General features: G+C 37.0%; 1 protein-coding gene across 1 annotated transcript in view; it reads left to right on the forward strand.

The window, feature by feature from the left end:
• Window positions 1-27862, forward strand: part of GNAI1 (G protein subunit alpha i1) — a 104687-nt gene that overhangs the window by 67033 nt on the left and 9792 nt on the right. The window contains exons 2-7 of the mRNA XM_005679090.3: window positions 3979-4021; window positions 4117-4258; window positions 13921-14078; window positions 17452-17580; window positions 25082-25211; window positions 26269-26422. Coding sequence (XP_005679147.2) covers window positions 3979-4021; window positions 4117-4258; window positions 13921-14078; window positions 17452-17580; window positions 25082-25211; window positions 26269-26422 — 756 coding nt within the window. The remainder of the gene's footprint in view (window positions 1-3978; window positions 4022-4116; window positions 4259-13920; window positions 14079-17451; window positions 17581-25081; window positions 25212-26268; window positions 26423-27862) is intronic.

Here is a 27862-nt window from a genome sequence, read left to right on the forward strand (position 1 = left end):
AGGAGAAAGGGATGACCGAGGATGAGATGGTTGGATGGCATCAAAAACTCGATGGATGTGAGTTTGGGTGAACTCCAGGTGTTGGTGATGGACAGGGAAGCCTGGCATGCTGCAATTCATGGGGTCACGAAGAGTCGGACACAGCTGAGTGACTGAACTGAAGTGAGTCTCCTATATGCTGTATGGAAAGAATAGCAGTGTTTAGAATTTTGGAACCGTAACCAGGCACCATTTTTAATTTTCCTATTAAGAGTCTGTGTGGAACTAGGAATTGAAAAATAATTACATAAATCTTTAAATTTTGAAAGATCCCTCGCCCCCAAGTGTTTCTGCCTCTGGGGTATCTATTCCACAGAGGGTACATTGTATCTAGCAAAAAAATCATTAAACATTCAACCAATAACACTGCCACCCCTCACTCTTAAATGTTTAACATATTTCAGGATTTTTTTGAACTGCAAAGCATTGACTAGATTCTCTATTGCTCATACAATAATTGATGACATGGGAAGTGAATTTGAATGTAAAAATAATGTCCAGCATTAGGAAAACTTACTTTTTTCTCATTAAGATTTTAAAATTTTCATCTCTATACACGTAGTTTAGCTAGTAACTTTTCTGTTCTTTACTGTTTCATCTTATGCTTACTGTTTCTGATTTTTTTCACTTTGTGTGGTTCTCAGACCTCATGGACTTGTGTCACGTAAGCCTTTCTCTGAGCCTCTTAGTTGTTTCACTAACAGAGTGGGGGTGTCTCCACAGCTCGCCTGCTGCTGAGTCAACGTGCAGGGCCCTGGAAGCTCAGAGGTCCCTTGGAGATAGCTCTGCTGGAAACTTTTGATGGTGTGTGACTTGGGCAGACCTCTCCTGAATTACAGAAATGTGTGAGCCATGATGCCCACAATTGTGCTTTTCATAGAGCCAAGTATACTGTTGCTGATTAATGAATAATGGTTTGTTTATCTTGGAGTTGTTTGTATTGGCAGATGCCCTCTAAAATTCAAAGGCTGTCTGTAAACGAATAATGACCTCATTGTTTATTCAGTGCCTGCTTTTCTATTTAATATGCAGCTATCTTGGAGAAATTTCTTGAATATCAAATCACAAGTAAAATGTAAGCAGTTTTTTCCCCCAGATTTCCAAATAGGCCATTTAACTGTGACTTATTCTCAGATGCTCTGATGATCTGGTTGTGTACATGTGGCTGAGGGAGAAGGGCAAGGGAACGAGGCCCAGAAGTTTGCCATCTACCACATCCATCACAGATAGCTTAAATAAACTCAGGTACATTTCTGGTTGATGGTGTGTCTAGCACAGGTTAGCTGCTGAGCTTTCAAGTGGAAAGTGTGGAAAGGGACAGGCAGCAGGGATCACAGCGGGAGTGGGTCGGGAAAGGCTGCTGAAGGAGGTAGGCTCGATGGCTGATAAAGCATCACTGGTGTGGCACGAGGAACACTTGGCAGGAGAAACAGTGTGTTTGAAGACTTGTGGCGTCATCAGCAGTAGGCGTTCTGGGAACTGAAAGTTCAGTGATACTGGAGCATAAAGCGCTGTAGGAATGGCCCTGGGAAAATGGGAATATGAGGCCCAGATGATGAAAATCCTGAACCCCGTCTCCCTAACAGGCGTGATCGCTCCATGATGTGTAGCTCTGGCCGAAGACAGCATGAAACTGTCACACCTACCTTGTTCTGTGTGCTATGCTCAGATGTTCTCAGTATCTAGAGGGCTCTAATTTTATAAAGGGCTGTTTTGTGATTAATATTTTCGTGTTGTGATGGCATAATTCTAGAGACTCAAATGGTGAGGAGATCGTGCATGAGTATAGAGGGTCAGGGAGAGGTTTTTGTTTTTTTTTTTAGGGATAGTTTTGAGACTGGGTTTATGACTCAGGTGATAGGGAATATGGAAAAACATGGACAGAGATATTTCTTCCTGCATACCTTTGCATCCTTACTTCTGGCAAAGTGTGTTGGCTCTCTGTCATTTGTTTAATAATGGTAGTTGACTATATATAATGCATGAGACATTGTTATTTTAACATAATATTTAAAAATAATTTTCATGGTTTCTTGGTACTGCTGGCTTTCTGTTTCACGAGAGGCAAAGGTTAAAATTATGATAATTGGCCAAACAGTTCAATGTCTTCCAGTGAGGGGCAAAATCTTGAATAAAATTAATTTATACTGCTTCAGTGTAAGTCATAGAAGAAGAATTTTTTTTAAGTGCTTTAGGGAATACATAAAAACAACAATGAAAGCATTTTTTTTTTCAGTTGAGTTTTAAGTATTATGGTGTAATAAATATTTGGACTTATTTTTAAGAAATTTTCGGTATTTTGGAAACCAGTAAAGACCATTTTGATATAAAATTTAGTCACAGATGTTAAAAAAAATGGTTGCCAGGGTAAAAGGGGTAGACTGGGATTGATATATATGTGTGTGTATATATATGCACACTACTATATATATAATTGATAACTGATAAGGGCCTACTATATAGCACAGGAAACTATACTCAATACTCTGTAATGATCCTATATGGGAAAATATATTTTTCATATATGTGTGTATATAACTGATTTACTTTGCTATACAGCAGAAAGTAATACAGCAATGTAAATGAACTATAAGTTCAGTTCAGTTCAGTCGCTCAGTCGTGTCCAACTCTTTGTGACCCCATGAATCACAGCACGCCAGGCCTCCCTGTCCATCACCAACTCCCGGAGTTCACTCAGACTCACATCCATCGAGTCAGTGATGCCATCCAGCCATCTCATCCTCTGTCGTCCCCTTTTCCTGCCTTCAATCTTTCCCAGCATCAGGGTCTTTTCCAGTGAGTCAACTCTTCGCATGAGGTGGCCAAAGTATTGGAGTTTAAGCCTCAGCATCAGTCCTTCCAGTGAACACCCAGGACTGGTCTCCTTTAGGATAGACTGGTTGGATCTCCCTGCAGTCCAAGGGACTCGCAAGAGTCTTCTCCAACACCACAGTTCAAAAACATCAATTCTTCGGCGCTCAGCTTTCTTCACAGTCCAGCTCTCACATCCATACATGACCACTGGAAAAACCATAGCCTTGACTAGATGGACCGTTGTTGGCAAAGTAGTATCTCTGCTTTTTAATATGCTGTCTAGGTTGGTCATAACTTTTCTTCCAAGGAGTAAGCATCTTTTAATTTCATGGCTGCAGTCACCATCTGCAGTGATTTCAGAGCTCAAAAAAACAAACTCTGACACTTGAGGTTTAAGCTCACTTTTTCACTCTCTTCTTTCACTTTCATCAAAAGGCTCTTTAGTTCTTCTCCATTTTCTGCCATAAGGGTGGTGTCATCTGCATATCTGGGGTTACTGATATTTCTCCCGGCAATCTTGATGCCAGCTTGTGCTTCTTCCAGCCCAGCATTTCTCATGATGTACTCTGCATAGAAGTTAAATAAGCAGGGTAGCAATATACAGCTTTGACGTACTCCTTTTCGTATTTGGAACCAGTCTGTTGTTCCATGTCCAGTTCTAACTGTTGCTTCCTGACCTGCTTACAGGTTTCTCAAGAGGCAGGTCAGGTGGTCTGGTATTCCCATCTCTTTCAGAATGTTCCACAGTTTGTTGTGATCCACACAGTTAAAGGCTTTGGCATAGTCAATAAAGCAGAAATAGATGTTTTTTCTGGAACTCTCTTGCTTTTTCCATGATCCAGCGGATGTTGGCAATTTGATCTCTGGTTCCTCTGCCTTTTCTAAAACCAGCTTGAACATCTGGAAGTCATGGTTCACGTATTGCTGAAGCCTAGCTTGGAGATTTTGAGCATTAGTTTACTAGCATGTGATATGAGTGCAATTGTGCTGTAGTTTGAACTATAACTCCAATTTAAAAAAATGTTTTAAAAAAATTCAACTGTGAGAATGTGTGTGTTTGGGAGTTGGATATACATAAGTGATAAAACTAGAAATCCCTTAATTATTTTATTTCACATTTTTTAGGTGCTGGTGAATCTGGGAAAAGTACAATTGTGAAGCAAATGAAGTAAGTAGATTTAAAACATTTTTTTTTAATGTTATTTAAGTATACCATTCCCTCAAAGGAAGTAAGTATTCTTTTTTTTCCTTTTGTCTCCTTAGAATTATCCACGAAGCTGGTTATTCAGAAGAGGAATGTAAGCAGTACAAAGCAGTGGTCTACAGTAACACCATCCAGTCAATTATCGCTATCATTAGGGCCATGGGGAGATTGAAGATTGACTTCGGTGACTCGGCTCGGGCGGTAAGTTACTAAAGTCCTTGCAGCAGACCAGAAGAGTAAAAAAAAAAGAAAGCTTACATGATAACACCATACTGTATTTATCAGCTGTCTCAGGACCAGAAGAATAGTAGTGAATGAAGTAGGTCAGAAGCTTTAGAAGTGAGTAGAGTAAGAATACACAGATTTCATAATCTTCCCATGTAGCCAGAATGCATTCCTTATCCGTCAGATGGTTTGGACCACTCAGTAACCATTACCGTGTTTTCTGTATAACACAGTATACTGACTACCTCTGAATCTCCATCATGGTTTTGAGTAGTTACTACCGAGTTCAGTAAACTGCCTACACTGGCATTCTTCAGAATTTGTTTATGTGATTTGGAATGCTGAAATGATCTAAATATTTGTGTTCATGCCCAGACTAAAAAGCAGTCTAGTCTCAGATGATGAAAACAGTATAAATAAAGTTTGCTTATCTTTGGAATCAGAAAATACTTGCTATTAGAAAACATCTTTCAGAATTTCAGAGCTAGAAGGACAAGGACCTTAGGAGACAGGCTAGTTCCATCACTTCGTTTTGGCAGTAAAGGAACTGGAAACCAGGACATCCCATGATAGGAAAGATTGCCCCAGGGTGGTGAGCAAGGCAGTGTGCCTGTGCTTCCTTATGTGACCCAGTATGTAACTTGTTTGCAGTTTGATTGGAAACAGCCCCAGCCTGGCCCATCTATTACGTTTTCCTCTTTTCTCCCCAGTCCTGGGTAGCTTGCTTAATCTGTTTTAAGTTTTTTTAATTTGTGTATGGTTTATTCTTCACTCATTCTTTTTTTTAAAATAACATGGTAAAACTTGATGTTTCTAGAAACCTTTAAGTAAGTCTCTAGATTAGTTTTTAATATTTTGGTACAAAGTAGATGTATATTATTACTACTGTTACTACTACTACCCTGTTTTATAGTTCCTTTTTATTTTTATGTGTTCAATATGTGTGTTATCTCCCTAATAATACTATAAAGACTTTTTTGTATGGAGACCATAACTTTTTATCTTCTCACATCTGCCAGGTTTTTAATTTTATATACAGGCTCAATTTGTACTTAATAGGAAAAAAAAATGAATGAAAGCATCATTAGAAAACATATATCGGGGAAATCTGTAAAAATTTATTTTGTATAATAAGTCACTAAAATTTCTTTATAAGTTGCGGGCCATATTAATTTACTAAGCTTTTCTTTTTAAATAAGGAATATTTTCAAAGACTTCAAGATCATTTTTAATAATAATTCATAGCATTCTTCTAACTTATCTTTTCTGAAACAGCGTTTGATCATATCCAGACAATTTTTGCCTTATCTCCTATCCATTCAGGCTGTAACTTACTCATTTATCGTTATTCATTCAGGAAATGTTTTTGAGCTCTTAGTCATACACAAGAGAGCTACCCTAAGATAAGGAATTGAATAAATTGTACTTTACATTAATTCCAATTCACATGCACAGTATTATGCATTCAGATCTTACATGTGATTATTAAAGAGAAAGGTTTTGTAGCCTCCATTGTGTGAGGTAATGAAGGGTCAATGCAAGCTGCTTTTTTATGAGGTCTTTTTATTTTCATATTTTTCTCAAGAAATATTTTCATTTTCTGTCCTCTGGGGGGAGATTTGGGCTTAATTTCAGGACTGACTGGGCTTCCCTGGTGACTCAGCTGATAAAAAATCGGCCTGTAGGGCAGGAGACCTGGGTTTGATCCCTGGGTTGGGAAGATCTGGGAAGGGCTACCCTCTCCAGTACTCTGGCCTGGACAATTCAATGGACTGTATATATAGTCCATGGGATGGCAAAGAGTTGGACACGGCTGAGCAACTTTCAGAGACTTTGTTTCAGGACTGACTGGGAATAACTGCTCCTTCACACAAGGTGTTTTTTTTTTTAACTGGTTTTCTGATGCTTTGGAATCTACATGAGGGCCTGCAGTGGTCAGTTCTGTTTCACCCACTCTTTCTAGACTCTCTAGCTGTATCCTAGTAACTTATTTTCTTCCTTCCTTCTGCCTGTTACCTCTGCTAATGTTAGCCACTGTCAGTCTTTCGCACAAATGTCTTCAGGCTGTCTCATTGGTTTTGAGTGGTCTCCTCCATGTCTTTGCAGCCTTGCCTCTATGCAAGTTTTAAAATACTGTGAGGCTCTGGAAATTGTGCTCAGGAATACAAAGATGAATTAAAGACAGCTTGGACTTTGAGCTTGATAATTGGAGCATGTGTTAAGAGTTTTCTAGACCAAAACAAGGGAAAAAAGCATTCTAGAAAGAAGAAACTGTATAGTGAAAGGCTGCATATGTTTCTTTTTCTAAGGTATCAATTCTAGTGTTAGCCTTAAGTTGAAGGATAACCAGATATTTAAGTGTGAAGGTACTATAGTGTTTTCTGTTCTCAGAAAAAACACAAAGTGAATAATCTCTTCTAGCAACTGTGCATCAGTGTCAACTCAGTCTCATTAACTTAGATATGTCAACATTTGAATTATTTAGTATCTTTTTTGGTAAGTTTATTTGGCTTTACTGGGTTTTTAGTTGTAGTGTGTGGGATCTAGCTCCCTGACTAGGGATCAAACGCAGCCCCCTGCTTTAGGAGCCAAAGAATCTTAGCCACTGGACTGACCACCAGGGATTGTTCCGAATTTGTTAATATCTTAGTGAAAAATTACTCTCTTTTTTTCTTTACTGGCTTTTATTTTCTTGATTTTTACTGAGGTTGAGAATCTTTCTTTTTGTATCTCTTAGTATTGAACTTGGTATTTGGACTCGTCTTAGTAGTCTTTACTCAGTTCTGTTTAATGCCTTGTCCTTTTTCACGTTAAGTCTCTTAGAATATTATTCAGGATATTTCTTTTATTGTTTTAAAACAGTATTTTTCTTACGTTAGAAGTCGTTTCCGTCAGGCGATTCTGACTTCTGTGTTTTGTGCCTTTAGATGTTCATCATCTTAAAATTATTTTTAAAAACATATCTTCTTTTTCTAGAATAACATGTCCACTCATCTGGAAATGTAATTTGTGTCTCCTGCTAGGTGGAATCTAAGTATGTTTTATAATTTGATCATCTCTTGCCTTACAAACCATGTATTAAGTAGTCTGTTCCTGAGTGACTTGAAAATGCTACCCTTAGCATTCTGTTGAGTGTTTTTAGACTCCGTTTTTTTTTTTTTCTCACTGATATATTCTTTTTTCCCCAGCTCAGTCACATTTTCATCATAAGATGGAAATAATAATAACATCTACCTTTGAGGGTTGTGAGGAATAATGACAAGACTTTACCACATGCCTTGGTCATAAGAGATTTCAATAAATGTTTATTACTGCTACTGTCATTTATAATGACTATACTACTATTATAATTTTTGTCAGAGTAACATTTAGTTTCTCTTGATTTATAGGACATGGGTATTTGCTAGGGTGAGTGCATCCATTCCACTATTTTTTAACCAAAATATCAAGGCTACTATCCATTTCTCTTCCAGATGAACTCAGGAATCATTGTAATTCCCCACATCCCTATTGAAATGAAAAAGCCTATCAGTGTCTTAACTGGAATTATATTTTAATATGTAGGGTAACTGGGTGAGTGAGAACTGATGACAAAATGTATTTTAAATTTTAAGAGATGGTGACTCATTTGCTGTGGTTTGCTTCATATTTGGCAGCTAGTGAATTTGCAAAGCAGATTACACATTAGTTATTTAAAATGAGAGGAAACAAAATTGTTTTCAAGGCTGGCATAGAGCAATCAAATTTTGTACCTAATATACTTTCAGAACTCTCATAATGAGTGTAGTTAATCTGTGGATGACAATACTGATAAATTAGATTATTTTGTTTTTAATAATGTGCAGTTAGGGAAGCCTTGAATAGGGGCCTGTAAACATGTCTTAGGCACTGCACACAAGCATGTACACAAGTGAGCACAGAGGAAGGGGAAGTAATTAGACAGACTTGCAGCAATTGACAAGTTAATAAAAATGTATTATGTCATTTAATTAATTTCCAGTAGAATTAGTATTAAAATGTTAGAAACAAAAGAAGATAAAACACAGGGCTGATCTTTCATCCAAGAAAGCTTGAGAAGTACTTCCTTAGAATAAGCTGGGCTATAAGGAACAGAAATCCTTGCCTTGAATTGACTTAAGCTCCCTTTCTCCCCCAGGCCTCAGCATGCTCCTGCACTGCTGCTGCTGCTGCTAAGTCGCTTCAGTCGTGTCCAACTCTGCGCAACCCCATAGACAATAGCAGGCTTCTCTGTCCCTGGGGTTCTCCAGGCAAGAATACTGGAGTGGGCTCCTGCACTATGGCCACTTTCTTCTTCCTCTGATTTTTAAATTTATTTCATTAGTTAGTTACATTATATCTGTCTGCCAAATTTGCCAGATTGCTTTTGAGAGAGGCTATATCAATGTACTTTTCTAGCAGCAGCGCTGTTTCTTAGCAGCCTCAGTAGCCAAAATCTTGCAGTCTTAAATTTTAAAAATATTGGTTAATTTAAGTCTTACTTCAATTTAATTTGCCTTTTCAATTTTTAATACAACTATGCATTTTTCCATATCTTCATTGACTCTTTTTCTCTATATTTGTCACCTATTTTATCCTGTATTCATTTATTGATTAGAGTATTGGTGTTTTGATTTATCTCTTTGCTTGTTTGTATATATATGGGATTCCCAGGTGGCTCATTGGTAAAGACTCTGCCCTGCCAAGCAGAAGATGTGGGTTCAGACCCTGGGTCTGGAAGGTTCCATGGAGAAGGAAATGGCAACCTACTCCAGTATTCTTGCCTGGGAAATCCCATGAACAGAGGGGCCTGGCGGGCTACAGTCCATGAGGTCACAAAGAATGGACACAACTTAGCCAGTAAACAACAACAAATGTACATATATAGTAACTCTTGGTCCACTCATGCATACTTCTCTCACTTTTGGCTTACTGCCTTTCATCTTAGGTTTTCATTTTAAAAAAAATCCCCTATTATTTATTCCATTATGTTTAAATTTAGATAGTCTTCTCTCAACCAAAGGTTTACTGAATATTTATGATATTTTAAGAGTTTTTTTAGGGAGTAGATTTCAGCATTGTTTCTATGCTAGATCCTCAAATCCCTCTGAAACTTTGCTGTATGCATGGAATAAGGATCTACACTATTTTTTTTTCCTCTTCAGATGGCTATCTAAATATTCACAAGTGTTTTTTAAGTAATTGCATTCTTTCCTGATTTATCTTGCCAACTTTACCATATGAGTTCAGATTTGGGACTCCCCACCCCTATTGATCTTAATACCAGATGTTCTACATACTGTAGACTTTTAATATCTGATCATTTCAGCCCTCTGTCCCCAGTATTCTTTTTCAAAATGTTTCTAGGTATTTCTGCTTGTTATTTTCCCAGATCAGTATTTGAGTTATTTATAGTAGTAGTCTGGTTTATATTTGAGAACCAGGATGATGAAGAAGTTATATTGTTTTTGAGTCTGAGAAATAATGATTTATATATGTGGAAAGTGATACTTACCTTAATTTGAAATATATTATGTCCCTCCAGCACAGTATTTTTCTACTTTACTCAATTCATGTATCATTCATTACATATTTAACTGTCTTTTGACAATAGGTTCTATTGTCCATACAAAGAACACTTAAGTATTTATTTTATTGATTTGATATTTTAAGATACATACATTTGTAAAATTAATAAATACATGTTATATTTGTGTAATATATTGTAATTTCTTTTTTTGACTTAATGAAGCTCATGCTTACTGCAATTTAGTCAAGTTTTGGCATCTGCAATTTAAAATTAGATTATTTTATTTTTAGCACACCCTCCCCCCATTTCCTTGTCTCAGTCATTTTTACTTTAGTTACAGTTCTGTTTTTAGAGGGGAAAAAAAAAGTTTTATGTTTATTTTTTAATCAAAGCAATTCTTTACTGTCTGGGATTAGCACCAGGAGCTGTGGAGAGGTGATTTCACTATTCTCAGTATTTCCTATTGAGTACACTAACTTTGGTAAAAGCTGTATAGTCGTTTTAAATTTATAGGAGTGATTTATGCTATAGAAATGTGGTAGATTAAATATAGGAGCATTTCTCATTGTATGTGGTGTTCAGTGTTGTTAACTAATATTATTAATGAAAATAATTATTCAAAACCATTGAAACAAAGGATTTCTATGTGTATATCCATCATGACATCAATATATTGATATTTTCCCTGCAGCCAAAATTTTGAAGGTGTCACAGTTTTTTAACACTCCTTGAGCATATTATTTAGCTTCTATCGTAAAGGGCTTTCTGATGATTTCTGTTTAAACTCTCCTTCTGATTGATAAATTCTGTCTGCTAGATCACAATAAGCAATCATGTAGCCTTTGCTTAAAATTTCAGTCTTTCCCTCTCCCTCTATTTCTTGTTTTTTAGGTGGCTTTGGTTGTTAAAAAGTGCTTTTATTGAATTGAAATCTGCTCTCCTTTGCCCTAAGAATTCTTTTTCTGCTCTGTGTCTAAGCACAAAGTCTACTTCTTCCCTTTAATGAACCTTGATATATCAGAAATCAGAAAACAGCCGTATGTATTGTCGCTGAGTAACAGGTGCTCGCTCATCGTCAGTGTGGGAAAAGAGGCTATTATGCGTCTCTTGACATGATAGCAGATAGCATTTCTTATCTCTTTTCTGAGTTCCCCAAATGCCCAGTTTGTATGAACTAGAACTTCCATTCTTCAAACCATCTTATTTGCATTTAGTTCTTAGTCATTTAAAAACATACTAACTTGGCTACATTCACAGATTTTTTTCTTGATACTTGCAAGTAATTGCCTGATAAATAAATTTCTTCTTAACTTCACAAACAAGAGTCCTTACAAGCTGTTTTACTTACCTGTAGCCCTTCAGTAATACCTATCAGTTTTCTACTCTGCATCACACTGTTTTGGTGCACTTGAGTTTTTCTTTCTTAAATGTTCTTAGTAATGTCACTACCTTAGTCGTGTCCGACTCTTTGCAACACTGTGGACTGTAGCCCACCAGGCTCCTATGTCCGTGGAATTCTCCAGGCAAGAATGCTGGAGTGGGTTGCCATGCCTTTCTCCAGGGGATGTTCCCTACCTGGGGCTCTAACCTGGTCTCCTACATTGCAGGCAGATTCTTTACCATCTGAGCTACAGGGAAGCCCTAAATGTTCTTAAATAACATTCTACGTGAATCTTCTTTTTTTTTCTACGTGAATCTTGAAAAGACTTCAGTTGATGATAAGATAGGACTCGTCACCATTCTGCAATTTTCAAATGTGTCTTATCTTAGGCGGTGGCTACTTAGTAACTATTGACTAATATGTGTGATTGGGTGAGGTGACTAATTACCTGTGGAACTCCAGATAAATTGCGCAGTCTTTCTGTGCATCGGATTCTTTTTATATAAAACCTAAAGTAAGAATAATTTTAAAAGTATCTTCCAGCTTATATTTATTCCTTAAAGCTCATCTATAGACATCTGAATATCCTGCTAATGGCGTGGGAGTATTCCAGTTTATTTATTAAGGAAAAGAGACTTCTTAACATTTTTGTGAAGAGGAGACATTTTTGAATACTACAGAGAGAATACAGTTTATAAATAGAGTTTCCACAGTTTCCCAAGTCTTTTCTTCAGGCTTCATGCCTGGTAGGTTTGAAGAGAATGTGATCTTATGACCCCTACCAGTGGGCATTAGTCTTTTCTATCAAAAAATTTTATGGAAATTGAATAAATACATCATAATGAAAGATCATTTAAGTGAAAAGCACTTTTCTAAAATGGATAGAGAAAAGTATGTTTGATGTCACTTGGTTAAAAATAAAAATGACCAAATTTAGAAATTTCTTATATGTAAGTCATTATTTGGAAAACTGAGTAACTATTTACTGGAATAAGGTAAATGGTGCTAAGAACGACTTGAAATCGTGTTTTGTTGGAGTTTATTAAGGATCTTGTACACGTGTTACTTGCTTGCATGCATTTCTCCTGTGATTTACTAAAAAGGGAAACATATGCTTGAATAATATGTTCCCATGCTGAGTGACTTAATTATTTCTCATGATGGGTTCCATCTGAAAAGAAAATGTTTCTCAAATTGGCAGTAGAATGAATTTATATTGTCAGTTGGTACCCGCTGCTAGCCTGTGTCACCAAATGCTTCCCTTCTGTACACCGTATCCTGAGATGTGCCATCACTTTGTAAAGAGCTACTACACCAGGCTGGAAAGATGCCCCTAGAGAAGAGGTAGGAATGGTCTACCCAGCTAACATAAGCTGCAAATCCCAGCCCAACAATCTTTGTGACGATGGTATCCTCACATCTCCCTTATTTTGTGTTAACCATGTGATTACCCGAAGACTAGAATTGTGTTGTAGAGCACTGTTACCACTACCTGTTTGTGGCTATTGAGTGTGTGAAATGTGCCTGATCGGAATTGGGATGTGCTGTCTGTATAAAAGAAATACCAAGTTTCAAAGAGTAAATATCTAAGTTTATATTGGTTAAATGTTGAAATATATTTTATATACAGGTGATATAAAGTATTGTGGAAATGAATTTTACTTTTTTTTTTTACACTTTTTAAAATGTGCTGTTAGAAAATTTAGAATTCCATCAGTGGCTTAAATCTCTTGGACAATCCTGACTTAGTGGGTTTTATTACCTATAGATCAGAATAACTGTAACTGTTGTAGACTCTGGGCTTCCCAGGTGGCGCTAGTGGTAGAGAACCTGCCTGTCAATGTAGAACAGATAAGAGATGGGGGTTTGATCCCTGGGTTGGGAAGATCCCCTGGAGGAGGGCATGGCGACCCACTCCAGTATTCTTGCCTGGAGAATCTCATTGACAGAGGAGCCTTATGGGCTACGGTCCATGGGTTCGCAGAGTTGGACACTACTGAGGCGACTTAGCACACATGCGTTGTAGGCTCAGCACTTAAGTAGAATTTAATTTTATGTTCAGTATTCCTCCTTTTAAAAACTTTTGCATGCTATCTTCTGTATGCATCATGAGTTATTTCTACTTCAGAGCTGTGTTTGTTTGGATTAGCAAACACCTATCCCCACTTCTGGACCCACTGATGTTAATGTATACACACTTGAAGGTATTCTGAAATCTCAGACCATTCTGTCGAACTATTCTTGCTTTATTCCACATTACTTCTTCCTTATCTGAGTTTATTATGCCTCTACAAAGTATATCACAGAGCTGACAATTCAATTCTGAAAATAACTTCTAATGGTGTCATGTGTTTTTTAGATTAGAAAACATTTTGGTGATGGGAGGCAAAGAATACAATCTTCTGTTTGGTCACAAGTGATCATCTTCCATGCACGGCCCACTGTCAGTGGGTAGTTGGTTAATATATTCCCTCATGAGCTGTCTCGTCATTGTTTGAGCTTTCTGGTGCCTTGATAGCTGTTACTAATATCACAAAACATGGACACATGACTTAAGATTGTGCTTTTTTGATTAAGCCAATTTTTAAAGTGGTATTTTAGGGAAATCCAAGTTATGACACCAACAGACAGCATAAAGGAAATTCATGATTGTACCTTTTGTAATCAACAATGTATTTTATCTGTAGTGTCTTTTTACTTTTTAAATAAAAATGGCCTTTGAATGTTCAGGATGATGCCCGCCAACTCTTTGTGCTTGCTGGTGCTGCCGAGGAAGGTTTTATGACTGCAGAACTTGCTGGAGTTATAAAGAGACTGTGGAAAGACAGTGGTGTACAAGCCTGCTTCAACAGATCCCGAGAGTACCAGCTTAATGATTCTGCAGCATAGTAAGTAATCATAACTTCATGATCATGAATAGTTACTTGCAAGTCAAATATACCTCCAAGTCAGTTTTAATGCAAAATTGTCTGACACGTTCTTGTACAATTCACGGTATTCAAGATGACAATATTTGAACACTTTTTCTGTCTCTGTGTGTGTGTGTTTGCAGGTAGCAAGGCTCATATTTCTTTTGTGTTCAAAAATTGTCTCAGGGGACTCATGCTTATGTAACTAACTCGAATCATGCGGCATGGAACTGTTTCCAGTATACTTCCAAGAAAGTATTTGGGATTTCCCAAAGTTTACTCTGAATTTGGGTAGACCTCTAGTTTGCCTGGGACCAGCCAAAGGGAAGGGTAACTAATGTGAGTGCTCTTCATTTACTAACATGCCTGGGAAGTCACTTGTCCAGTGACAGGCACCTTGAGTCACAGGCAGCCTGTTTGAAGGGGTATACAGTGATAGCATCAAGATATTCTTATTGATGAAAATAAAGGAGCTGTAAACTTGACAATTGTCAAGTATATGTGCTGTGTTGCATTAGACATTGTTTATATTAATAGATATCAAACTGCAGTTTTTAGAAGAAAAATTTGCCCCAATTTTCTAGGTGGTGGCCTCAGAAAGTCTATAAAGTAAGTTTTGATAAAACCTAGTCAGGGAGTTTTCTGTTTGGTGATCTGCATAGGGAAAAAAAAAAAATCAAGAATTTATTTCCATTATTTGGCACACATACTCAGCAATGTCAAAGATGATACTCTAAATAGAAACAAGTGCCTTATGCTTATTTATTTTCCAAAGTTAGTTTTCTTGACAGAGGTCTTGGCTCTCAGGGTAGAAGATGCCAAGTATTAGAAGGTCTAATTTTGCTTTTCACTTTGCCACAGTGAAAAGCAAATGGGTGTGTCTGCTGAGAACCTAATTATAGTATCGTCATGTGTTGCACGTCAGTATACTCAGCATTACGTTAATGATTTAGTGTGAGTGAAGAAGTAATACAAGATATTGTGTAATCTGTCATAATTTTTATAGCGCTATATTTTTTAACATGTATTTTTAGTGTTTTACAAGTGTATAAGCCATATGTATTATTACATGGGTATAACATCTTATTGACATGTAGTTCATCTCTCCATCTGGTGTCCTGACTTTTTACAAGGAAATATTCTTTGACTCAGTGGGTAGGCCTTTGTCTCCATGCTGTGTACTCATGATCTGCGGTATTATTTTTCCCTAGCTCTCACAGATTTACACGTATTTTGAGGTAATATTATTTATACTTAACATTGAGGACTATTTGATTTTCTTTTTTAAATCTGTGCCACTAAACTGTAAACTCAGTAAGGTCTGTTTGCCCAGTATTCTATCTCCATTACCTGATACATAGTCATCACACAGTATGCCCTTATATTAATAAACCAAACTTTCCAGAAGCTAGAGGAAAAAATTAGAAAAAAATTTTCTTAGTGCCAAACACTACTCTTGGTCCACAGTACTTGCTTTGGCACCACCAGAACCTACAGAAAGATCAAAGCGGAAATTACTTATGGTGAGTAACTTGCTCTGAGCTGAGCCCAGCAAGAGGAGCTATTTGAATAATTAAGGGATGCTTCTCAGGGACAGTAGATTAAAGTTCACTTCCCCCTATCTTCCTGGATGGATGTCCCACTTCCTGCCAAGTATATTTGCCCAGACCCCCTGTGCTGTGCACAGTGCTTGGAGTCACTTTGGCTGTCCGCTATTTCATTACTAATAGTTCTGATCTTAAGATGGCCAAGATGGAGCCATTTTTCAAGAATGAAGGCAGTCATGAAACTCATTATTCTCCTTGGTAGTTATAAGGCATCTTGATTTCTGAATTCTTGACTGGAGATAGAGGGTGCTGCCAAGTTGCCCAGTAAGACCACCTAAGCATCCATCTATGAAAAATTTGTGATCTTTTAAAACAACTGGAGTTTTTCACAGTGCCCACTTTTCTTGTTTGTCTTGTTGAAATATAAATGTGCATTATTTCTAGAGGCTAGTAGAACTATAGCAGTGTTAAGCAAATAAATGTTTATATGAGTAATCAGAACATAGTGTAAATAAGAACAGCTCATTATTTCAAAGGGACAGTTAGAAACTCTTGTCATGGCCTGTTGTAAGTCAGATTTTATTACAGTAAAGTGAGCTTTAATATATGTGGAACTAAAAACAGATAAAATAGGAGATTGTCAACAATGCGGTAATACATTATTTTAAAATACAGATAAACTATCATCTCTGTGTATTCTAGTATCAACATCACATACATATACTTGTCTATAACATTTTGATTACTAATTCAGCAGATAGCTTTCCAATTCCATCTCCACAAATCATATTTATTGAGCTCCTTTTGTGGATAAGTCCCCATTCTGAATGGCTAAAGAACACTTTGAGAGGGCAGCATCAATTAAAGTTGCAAAAGTTGGTGCTTCTGTAATGAACCCTGAGGTGTTTGCTAAATTATCTTGAACTGTTCCATTCTAGTATTAGAAAACACTGCAGTCATGCTCCCCACATTCAGGTGACCTTAGGGTTAATTCCATGCATAGCCTAGTAGTGGACTTACGTTCCAAGATACAAGATGTAACTGTTCCTACCTCCTTACTACGCTTTTTCTGATGTGAATAACTTTCCCTTTTATCCATGTACCTTTCAGATTTCTGTTACACTCCTCACCTCACTCTCCAATAAGCCCTCTTCTTAACCACTCAGGTTCACCTTAATCTCTCTATACCTGTACTGTGTGTAACATTATTGATTCTACTGCATAATTGGACACAAAAGAATTGCATAGTATGATACCACTACATTTTTATAGCACGACATATTCTGCATTATTGGCAGAGTGAGTTGAATGAGTGGCTGAAACCAGAAATAAAATATGAAGGTTGATTCATAGAGCCAGTAAAATGTAGAGTACAGGAGCATGTGTAGTGTTTTTCTGTGTAAAACTTATGGCTAGTTGAAAAGGAACAATACTGAATTCAGCCTTTGGCCAAGGGTTTCCTCACTACTTTCTCAAAAAGGAAGGCTTTCTACAATAACTCCTCAGCAAAAAAATGTTTAGAAAATAAACACAGTGGTACATCAAAAAAATGTAATAAAGAGTTTTTAGAGACAAATTCATGGCTTGCAGTGAGTTCGGGTGCTTATGGAGTTTTGGGCCTGGAGAAGTATAAACATTTTCATTTCAGAGAGAGTTGTGTAAGAGACAGATTTAAATTGGTCAAATTACATCATTACACAGAAAACTTGCACTGATCTGTAATACTTTATGCATCAAATTTTGCTCTTTGATTTAGATGATCTTTATTGATAATGTTAACCATTAGCATATTGTTTATTTTTCAGCTATTTGAATGATTTGGACAGAATTGCACAACCAAATTATATTCCAACTCAACAAGATGTTCTCAGAACTCGAGTGAAAACCACAGGAATTGTTGAGACCCATTTTACTTTCAAAGATCTTCATTTTAAGTGAGTAGCTTCAAAGCATATAATATATGAATTGAGATATAGAATACGAAATACAATGTTTAAGGGAAAAAGGTATAAAAAAGTTTAAAATTTAGAGTTGGAAATTACAAAAAATGTTTTTCAGGTCCAAAGAGGGATATTTTTATTTAAGAAAAAGTAACCATGCAGATTTCTTTTGCCTGTGTTATTCACAGTGGCTTAAATAAAAATAGATTTTGGTTTTTATTTTTAAATATCAACTACTTTTCTAATACTGTATATTTTGGAAAAGTGTTGCCATCTATTTTTAGGTTTTACTGATAGAACATATGCTGATTTATGGAAATGTTTTTAAAAGCTACCTTTTAAAATTTTTTCGCAAAGATTTTTACGCACACTTACATTTCTACTATTGCGTGATGAAAAATGTTCGTTTAACTTACAGTGTACTGTAACTTATTGAGGTCTGAACAGAGAAGCATTGAATGGTAGCCTGTAGAATGAAAGGGACCCTGAAATTCATTTTGTCTTGTTTGCTCATTTTACAATGAACCAAGTTCAGGGGAGTTCAGTTAAACATTGAAGATTGTTACTTATTGAAAAAAGAAAAACAAACTGTGAGAAAAAGTGCTGAATTTTGCTCCAGTTAATTCCAGTGCTCTGAAACAGTATGATAACAAATCAGAATTTCTGAAACTATCTTAAAAAGAGGTTTCTAGTCAGAGATTAAAAAGAAATATTCGTCAGCTCACCTCAAAGAAGCTCAATATTACACACCATGGGGAGCACAGCTAAACATGCAACTATACCTCTGAGTCTCTCCGTAAGTATTTTAAATATAATACATCTGTTACCAGCATTCATCACTACATTATCCCACATTCAGTGATTCATGTAATTGAGTTTTCCAGGAAATTAAAATTTAATTTCAGTTTTCCATGGCAGTTTCTCTCTCAGAAGCAAACACTACCTTGCTTTCTTAAACAGAGATACACATTATAATTAGTTTATCTGAGCATGTAACTTTTGGTACTATAATATGGTACTGTTTTGTATTTGCTTGTAATTTTTTTCTCCTCTCCCTGCTGGTATTATCTTTTATTTACTGAAATCATTTGCCTTATTTTAGTTTGCTTACTATTTGTAGAATATTACATAGCCAAACTCAGGAACATTAAAATAGCATTATTTTAAATCATCTGATTTGTCTTGATTACTACTGCTGGATTTATTTTAAAATTATGAAATGATTTTAAGTATAAGGAAGTTCAGTGTTTGACTTGTAAGATTTATTGCATTTTTTAAAAATCCTAGTACACCTTAAATTCTGATTTAAAAAAAAAATTTCTTTTTAACCTTGCTTTACGACCGTATTTGGTAGCAATCTTAAATTATGTTCAGATCATCACTTTATTCTAACCGTGAAATCTGAGGAAAAAGTAACTGGGGTTAAGGTTACCAAATAAGGATTCTGGACTTGCCCTTCCTAGGTAAAGGCAAACGTGTTTAAGATTCTTAATAGATTGTTCCAATCTTGTCCAGTGTCAGAGGTTTATACATAAAATGGGTTATTATCTGTGAAAGAAAAACATGGAGGTGACAGCTCTGTAAATGATGGGAAATGGCAAAGGTAAATATTACATCAGTTATTTGGTGCTTCAGGCAATCTGTGTTAGATTCAGTCATGTTCTTGGGTAGATGCACTATAAATACTTCCAGACCATACTCATCACTTCCAGCCTCGATTTCCCGAAGTTGTCATTTCAGCATCAGGTAGGTTGTCTATTCTCATGATCCTTCCAGGAACCTTGCTCTGTTTAGTCTTCTTGGGTGACGTAAAGTTTCACAGGATGTTTTTAGTCACTGTTTTCACTTGCTGACTTAAACGTAGGTCTGTCAGGAACTTCAAATAAACTTTGTCTTATTTTGGATTTGAATTGTTAAATTACTATCATTGCTAACATATGGTTCCAAGTATGCTTTTTATATATTTTAAGAGTCTCAGAAAAATGAAGACAAAAATGCGCTTAGAACAATTCTACTGGAAACTCCTGTGTTTTATTCTTTTGTGGGTTGTGTGGTATAAATTCATTGTCCAATTTTTTAACTGCTGATACAGAATTTTAGTTTCACTTGGTTTGTGGTATGGGAATTAACAAATTTAAAATGAGGCAACAAAGCATTATACTTAGGAATATATACTATCACCTCTGTGACTAGGCATTTATGGACAGTGTCTATGAGGATTATTTTCCTTTAAAGAATCAACAGTTTTTTTGGTATTTTGTTACATTTTTGTTGAAAATAGAATTTTCTAATAGAAGGGATACTTTATCATTGTAATATGTTTCTGTTCCTTTTCTATAGTCATGTAAATGTGCAGTTGGTTTTGGGGTGGAAAGTCATTTAGGGGGTAGTGTTCATGTATAGTCAATTAGCATTGCCCCAGTCTTGGTCACAGTGATAGCAAGTAACAGTCTTGAGAGTAAGTCAGCACAGTTCAGGATCTTCAGTACATTCCCTTCCATCTTCCCTCCCTCCCCCTGCTTCCCTAAAGAAAGAAATCTAAGAAAGCTCAATTTCACTCCCTGTTTAATACTAGTCAATAGTCTCTTCATATGAAGGAGAACATATTATAATCATTTTTTGTTTTGGGTTAAATAGAAATTCAGCATTTGAAGATAATTTTAATACATGTGTGAAACAATGAATAATGCTCTGTGCACAGTCTGATCCTTCTTTGTATTAGTTCTTAGTCATTTTTGCTCGAGTTAGGGCAGTGATTCTCAAAGTCCAGTCTGCAAATCAGCAGCATCAACATCACACACAACATTTGAGAAGCACTGGCTTAAAGAGTCTTTGTTTATATTAGGCTTTGCTGGTGGCTCAGATGGTAAAGAATCCACCTGCAATGCAGGGGATCCAGGTTTGATCCCTGGGTTGGGAAGATCCTCTGGGGAACAGAACGTCTACCCACTTCAGTATCCTTGCCTGGAGAATTCCCATGGACAGAGAAGCTTGACAGGCTATACTCCATAGGTTCACTTATGATCAATAATGAATGACCCTCTTTCATTCATAAATTAAATTGAAGAGATTGTTTCTGTATTCATACTACTTATCAACTTAAAGCTCTTTTATATTTAACATTCCCAGAGCATAACTGGAAGGTCTGTATCTTTAACATGTTAAAATTAGTCTGTTATTGATCCATATATAATATTAGAGAATGCTCTAATTTCACTCTTTTTACATGTAGCTGTCCAGTTTTCCCAGCACCACTTTCTCCATTGTATTTTCTTGCCTCCCTTATCTTAGATTAACTGACTGTAGGTGTGTGAGTTTATTGCTGGGCTTTCTGACCTAGTCCCTTGATCTGTATTTCCGTTCTTGTCCCAGTATCATGCTATCATGGTATTTTGAATACTGAAGCTTTGTAGTATAGTCTGAAGTCAGGGAGTCTGACTCCTCCAGCCTCATTTTTCTTTCTCAAGATTACTTTGGCTATTTGGGATCTTTTGTGTTTCCATATAAATTTTAAAGTTTTTTAGCTCTAGTTTTGTGAAAAATAGCATTGGTAAGCACTAGTCTATTACTGCTTAAAAGTGTTTTAAAATACTCTGTAGACACAGTTCATTGTTTCATTCAAGAAATACTTATGCATTACATTTGTTCGTCCAGTGGAGGCCAAAACAAAGTCTTTGTCTTTACATCATTGTAGGGTTGTGGGATGAGAGGAAATGAAATACATGTTTAGTATTCAGAGGGTGGTAACTGCTATGATGAGAAAAGCAAGATGGCATATACTAGCTAGCTCCCTAAAGCTTCTGTAACAAATTACCACAAATTTGTGGCATAAAACAACAGAAATTTATTCTGTGATAGTACTTGAAGCGAGAAATTAGTTTGTTAGCAGGATTATGCACTTCCTGAAGGCTAAAAAAAAAAAAAATCTAATTCTCATCAAAATCACTTTTAATATCTGTATTTCTAACCAACCATATTTCAAGGTATTTTGGACTTTTTCTATCAAATTATTCAAAATTCTTCCAACCTTTCTCTACTACCCACATCCAAAGCCACATCCACAGGAGTATTTGATTTACTGGATTACCCAAATCTGGGTACTAAACATGTGTCACTTAGGGTTCTCGATGAAACAGCCTGTTCAGTTTAGTTCAGCTCAGCCGTGTCTGACTCTTTGCAACCCCATGAACCGCAGCACGCCAGGCCTCCCTGTCCATCACCAACTCCCAGAGTCCACCCAAACCCATGTCCATTGAGTCAGTGATGCCATCCAACCATCTCATCCTCTGTCGTCCCCTTCTGCTTCCACCCTCAATCTTTCCCAGCATCAGGGTCTTTTCCAATGAGTCAGCTCTTCACATCAGTTGGCCAAAGTATTGGAGCTTCAGCTTCAACATCAGTCCTTCCAGTGAACACCCAGGACTGGTCTCCTTTAGGATGGACTGTTTGGATCTCCTTGCAGTCCAAGGGACTCTCAAGAGTCTTCTCCAACACCACAGTTCAAAAGCATCAATTCTTCGACACTCAGCTTTCTTCACAGTCCAACTCTCACATCCATACATAACCACTGGAAGAACCATAGCCTTGACTAGACGGACCTTTTTTGGCAAAGTAATGTCTCTGCTTTTTAATATGTTGTCTAGGTTAGTCATAACTTTCCTTCTAAGGAGTAAGCGTCTTTTAATTTCATGGCTGCACTCACCATCTGCAGTGATTTTGGAGCCCAGAAAAATAGTCAGCCACTGTTTCCCCATCTATCTGCCATGAAGTGATGGGACTGGATGCCATGATCTTAATTTTCTGAATGTTGAGCTTTAAGCCAACTTTTTCACTCTCCTTTTTCACTTTCATCAAGAAGCTCTTTAGTTCTTCTTCACTTTCTGCCATAAGGGTGGTGTCATCTGCATATCTGAGGTGATTGATATTTCTCCCGGCAATCTTGATTCCAGCTTGTGCTTCTTCCAGCCCAGCATTTCTCATGATGTACTCTGCATAGAAGTTAAATAAGCAGGGTAACAATATACAGCCTTGACTTAGTCCTTTTCCTATTGGAACCAGTCTATTCCATGTCCAGTTCTAACTGTTGCTTCCTGACCTGCATACAGATTTCTCAAGAGGCAGGTCAGGTGGTCTGGTATTCCCATCTCTTTCAGAATGTTCCACAGTTTATTGTGATCCACACAGTCAAAGGCTTTGGCATAGTCAATAAAGCAGAAATAGATGTTTTTCTGGAACTCTACTGCTTTTTCCATGATCCAGCGGATGTTGGCAATTTGATCTCTGGTTCCTCTGCCTTTTCTAAACCCAGCTTGAACATCAGGAAGTTCACGGTTCACGTATTGCTGAAGCCTAGCTTGGAGAATTTTGAGCATTACTTTACTAGCATGTGAGATGAGTACAACTGTGTGGTAGTTTGAGCATTCTTTGGCATTGCCTTTCTTTGGGATTGGACTGAAAACTGACCTTCTCCAGTCCTGTGGCCAGTGCTGAGTTTTCCATATTTGCTGATATATTGAGTGCAGCACTTTCACAGCATCATCTTTCAGGATAGAAATAGCTCAACTGGAATTCCATCACCTCTACTAGCTTTGTTCATAGTGATGCTTCCTAAGGCCCACTTGACTTCACATTCCAGGATGTCTGGCTCTAGATGAGTGATCCCACCATCGTGATTATCTGGGTCGTGAAGATCTTTTTGTACAGTTCTTCTGTGTGTTCTTGCCACCTCTTCTTAATATCTTCTGCTTCTCTTAGGTCCCTACCATTTCTGTCCTTTATTGAGCTCATCTTTGCATGAAATGTTCCCTTGGTATCTCTAATTTTCTTGAAGAGATCTCTAGTGTTTCCCATTCTATTGTTTTCCTCTATTTCTTTGCATTGATGGCTGAGGAAGGCTTTCTTATCTCTCCTTGCTATCAAGAACCTGGCTTACCTGACAGTGGGTGTTGGTTTGCAGTGCAGGACAGCAGGCTTAGGTAGATATTAATTTTGCAGTATTGAGGCAGAATTTTTTTCTTCTATGAAACTTCAGCTTTTGCCCTTAAGGCCTTTCAACTCAATAGATGAGGTCTGCCCACATTATCAAGGATAAACTCCTTTAGTGAAAATCAACTGATTGTAGATACTAAGCATAACAATAAAATACCTTCACAGCAGCACCCAAATTAGTGCTTGATTAAGTAACTGCATATGCTAGCCTAGCCAAATTGATACATAAACCAACCATCAACAGAGGGAAAATGTGGGAGAGGGAGGGTTCTGTTGTTATTTTACATGGAGTGGTATATGACATATGATCAGAGAAGTTAGCTAAAATATATTATTTTTTTTGTAATGTAGTCTTCAAATTGTGTTCCTTGGCAGTTTAACAGATGGGTAATCATTTTAATTTTTTTTTTGTTTGATCTTCGTTACCAGCTGTCCTTTTTGCATCTTACCCATTTTAATTTAGTGTGTAGTAGAATCATTTTGTTATATAGCATACTTAAACTTAATGAACAATTTACCAGGTAGACTAATAGAATACCACTTAAATGATGATAAAACTAACTAGTATTGTTACTTTTATATTGAGTACAAATCTGATGCACTTGGATTTGGTTTATAGGCCAGTCCTACTCTACTGGGAAAATTCGTTTTGCCTGAGAATTAAATAGGGACTATTTTAATTAGTGCAGTATCTAGATAAATGGAGTCTTTTAAAATGTACCAGTTTGCATAGTGTTTCTATTATGTAAGCGGCTATTTCTAGATTACATAACAATTTATGTGAATTTCAACTTTTGCTTAACTTATACTCTTAGAGGAGAAAGCAGAAAACATCATTATCTTTATATTGTTTGTGTTACTGCCTTGTATAGCAACTTAGAATAGAATGGTCTCCTACTGCATATCATTTAAAAACTCCTAGTATTCACACTATTCAGTAGGCCACCCATTTATCTCCTCTCTTTTTTTCTGTACCTTGGTTTTATTTTTTGATTTAGGCAGCCTGTTTGCCCCTATTTAAATATGACACCTTTCTTACCTCTAATGGTTTCTCCTTTACATTTAAGTCCTGCTATATTGCTTCAGAGAAAAAACATTTTGTAGTTGGACAAGGGGACCATGTTCTCTGCCTCTAATGTTCTGTGACTCTGGTGAATTGAATATATTCTATTATCTCTGCATTCTCTAGATGTTTCCTGTGACTTCTCTGTTTAAAACACACAAATGAAGGGGCTGAACTATGTGTAATGTTCTTGTTCTAATGTGGTCTCATATGTTAATGAATTTAGGTGTGTTTTTTTTTTTTTTAAGGTATTTTGGGTTTTTTGTGTTTTATTGTGAGAGACCTTCCCTTCTAGTAGACTTTTTCTCCCTTAAAGTCCTTTTCTCCTTACCTTCCATCCCACATTCTCCATGCGATTTAGAGCTTTTTTGTTGTTTTTTTCATAGAATTCCTTGGTGTGTCTGAGCATTCAGGGTGATGTCAAACTCATTTTTCCTCTTACAGAATGTTTGATGTGGGAGGACAGAGATCTGAGCGGAAGAAATGGATTCATTGCTTCGAAGGAGTGACTGCCATCATCTTCTGTGTGGCGCTGAGTGACTACGACCTGGTTCTAGCTGAAGATGAAGAAATGGCAAGTAGAACCTCTTTTAAAGATTGAACATGGAATAGGAAGAGTTGGAGTTGTTGCCAAGAATTTTTCTAAGAAAACGTCTTGAGAAATTCTTGCTAATGCCTGAATAATGTGAAAGTTCAGGCACTTTTCTCTAACTTTTCTATTTAGTACATTTCCCTCTTAGTATGCAAAGAAGCATACTTTTTATGATTGATCCTCATAAAAAGGAGAAGACAAAGAGTTCAACCCTCGATGCTTAACTAGGCATTTCTGAGATCTGGTATCTACATACTGAATAAAAATAAAGTTAGCTCCATTATAGTCCAAGGCTTATATTTCTTTCTTCTTCCAGCTTAGTAATCCCTGGGCTATATTATACTATATTATACTTCGCGGCTGTCATGTAATTGGCACATGTGTTTCAATGTACCATTAATCTGGGGGAAATATTTTTAAATATAAGAGCTATAAATGTTTCTTTCTTTTTTTTTTTTTTTAAGATAAGGTATATACAGTTACCGTTCAGTAGGTGTAACATACAGCATTCATTTCTGTCCTTCTGGTGCTCTATAATATATCAGTGCCCTTTTTGAAACCACAAATACCAGAAGGGCAGGAAACAGGAATTGGAGGTTTCCTTCCTTCATACACTATTATATAGGGTATTGGTCTAATTGTATTCAGCTTTTTCAGTTTATTAATCTTTAAAAACCTCTACTTACCTTTTAATGGAAACTTCAGTTCACTCTGTAATGATGAGGTCTCCTCCGAGATGTCTGCACTTGCCATTTCTAGATCACAAGCTCCTGCAGTACAGTGACACACCGCGGGCACTCAGCGAGTGCTGGATGGATGCAAAAGCGTGATGAGTGATGCAGATATTCGTCTCGCCTAAAATCGTCACGTGTGCTTGTTCTTAAATGGCAGAAGTGCATTTTTGTGATAGGTTATCTATTTTTCGGCTGACTAAGCTCTATTGTACTGCCACACTTTTTTTACCAGACACTCATTATTTTTTAAAAGTAATATTTCTCAGAATCTTTGCCCTTATGACACAGGCTGTTTTCTATTACAGAACCGAATGCATGAAAGCATGAAGTTATTCGACAGCATATGTAACAACAAATGGTTTACAGATACATCTATTATACTTTTTCTGAACAAGAAGGATCTCTTTGAAGAAAAAATCAAGAAGAGCCCTCTCACTATATGCTATCCAGAATATGCAGGTATTTTACTTTCTCTGTCAACTCGTAGATTTCTAAGTGAAAGTTCCCCTAAGCCAAGATTTCAGTTGTTGATTTGAATCTCTTGGCTTCGTAGTTCTTAACCTCTAAGCAAAATTATTTAGCAAACTGCATTCAAGGCCAGCTTGCTTGGGCTAGCTCCTTGAGGTGTGGAGGATTAAAAATAACATTCGTTTTATGGAAAAGCTGTTAGATAATTTTCTATGGTGACCCTGAGTCTTTGCAAACATAAGATACTGATTTGTTCATGCAGTTAACAGATCTTAGGTGTTGTGTGATGCACAATAAATAAGACGTGTCTCTATTCACTGACTAATCTCTAAGACAGAGATACTCCTAAGGAAACAGATAATACAACAACAGTGTAGCATGTGGCTACAGAGGAAAATGAACAGTAATTGTAAGGGGGGAAAGATGAGAAAGGAGTCTGAGGTAGCTAACTGCTCAGGGGAATGGGGGAAGGGTTCACAAGAAATCCAGGCTTTGGTAATGAGACCTTAAAGCTACTTCAATTTTACTGCTGTGGAAAACGGTCTGCTTTGAGAAGAGGAAAGCTGAGTTGCAGTCCTGGCTTTCCCATAATTTGCTCTTTGATCTTGAATGAGGCAGTTAATTTCCCTGTCTCAGTACTCCATCTGTGAAATCAAAAGTTAGGCAAGAACACTGCTTTAGGTCTTTGGAACACTTCCCTGGCTACTACTGGAAGTGGGCACAAGGAACACAGATATTCCACCCCTCGCCCCCCAGGTCCCCTCCACAAAGAGTCGAACGTGATAGAAAAAAACAACCCTTGCTCCATCCTAATTATTTTAAGAATTTTTTTCTTATAAACAAAATTTTAGTTTTGTATTGAGTAAATTATGCAAATATTTACTGCCTTTCCATGGGCAGTGTTAAAACAACTGTGTGCTATGGATGCTTTTGTATCCCACTAACGCAGGTGAGAGCACTGGGAGGAATGAAGCAAGAGAGTCCCAAACCAGATCCAAGTCTGCTGCACCTGCTGCGTCCAGAACATGAACAGTCAGAATACATTTAATTACATTCTCACTGGAGGCAAAGCAGAGGGTTCTTCAATCAGTGTGACCCTACTGCTCTTTACTACAGCCCTCTGTGTAAATCACAGAGGTATCAGTTCAGTTCAGTCGCTCAGTCACGTCCGACTCTGCACCCATGGACTGCAGCGTGCCAAGCCTCCCTGTCCATCACCAACTCCTGGATTTTACTCAAACTCATGTCCATTGAGTTGGTGAAGGCATCCAACCATCATTAGGGTCTTTTCAAATGAGTCAGTTCTTTGCATCAGGTGGCCAAAGTATGGGAGCTTCAGCTTCAACATCAGTCCTTCCAGTGCATATTCAGGACTGATTTCCTTTAGGATGGACTTAGTTGGATCTTCTTGTAGTCCAGGGAACTCTAAAG

Source organism: Capra hircus, chromosome 4 (genome assembly GCF_001704415.2).
Source record: "Capra hircus breed San Clemente chromosome 4, ASM170441v1, whole genome shotgun sequence".
Taxonomy (NCBI): Eukaryota; Metazoa; Chordata; class Mammalia; order Artiodactyla; family Bovidae; genus Capra; species Capra hircus.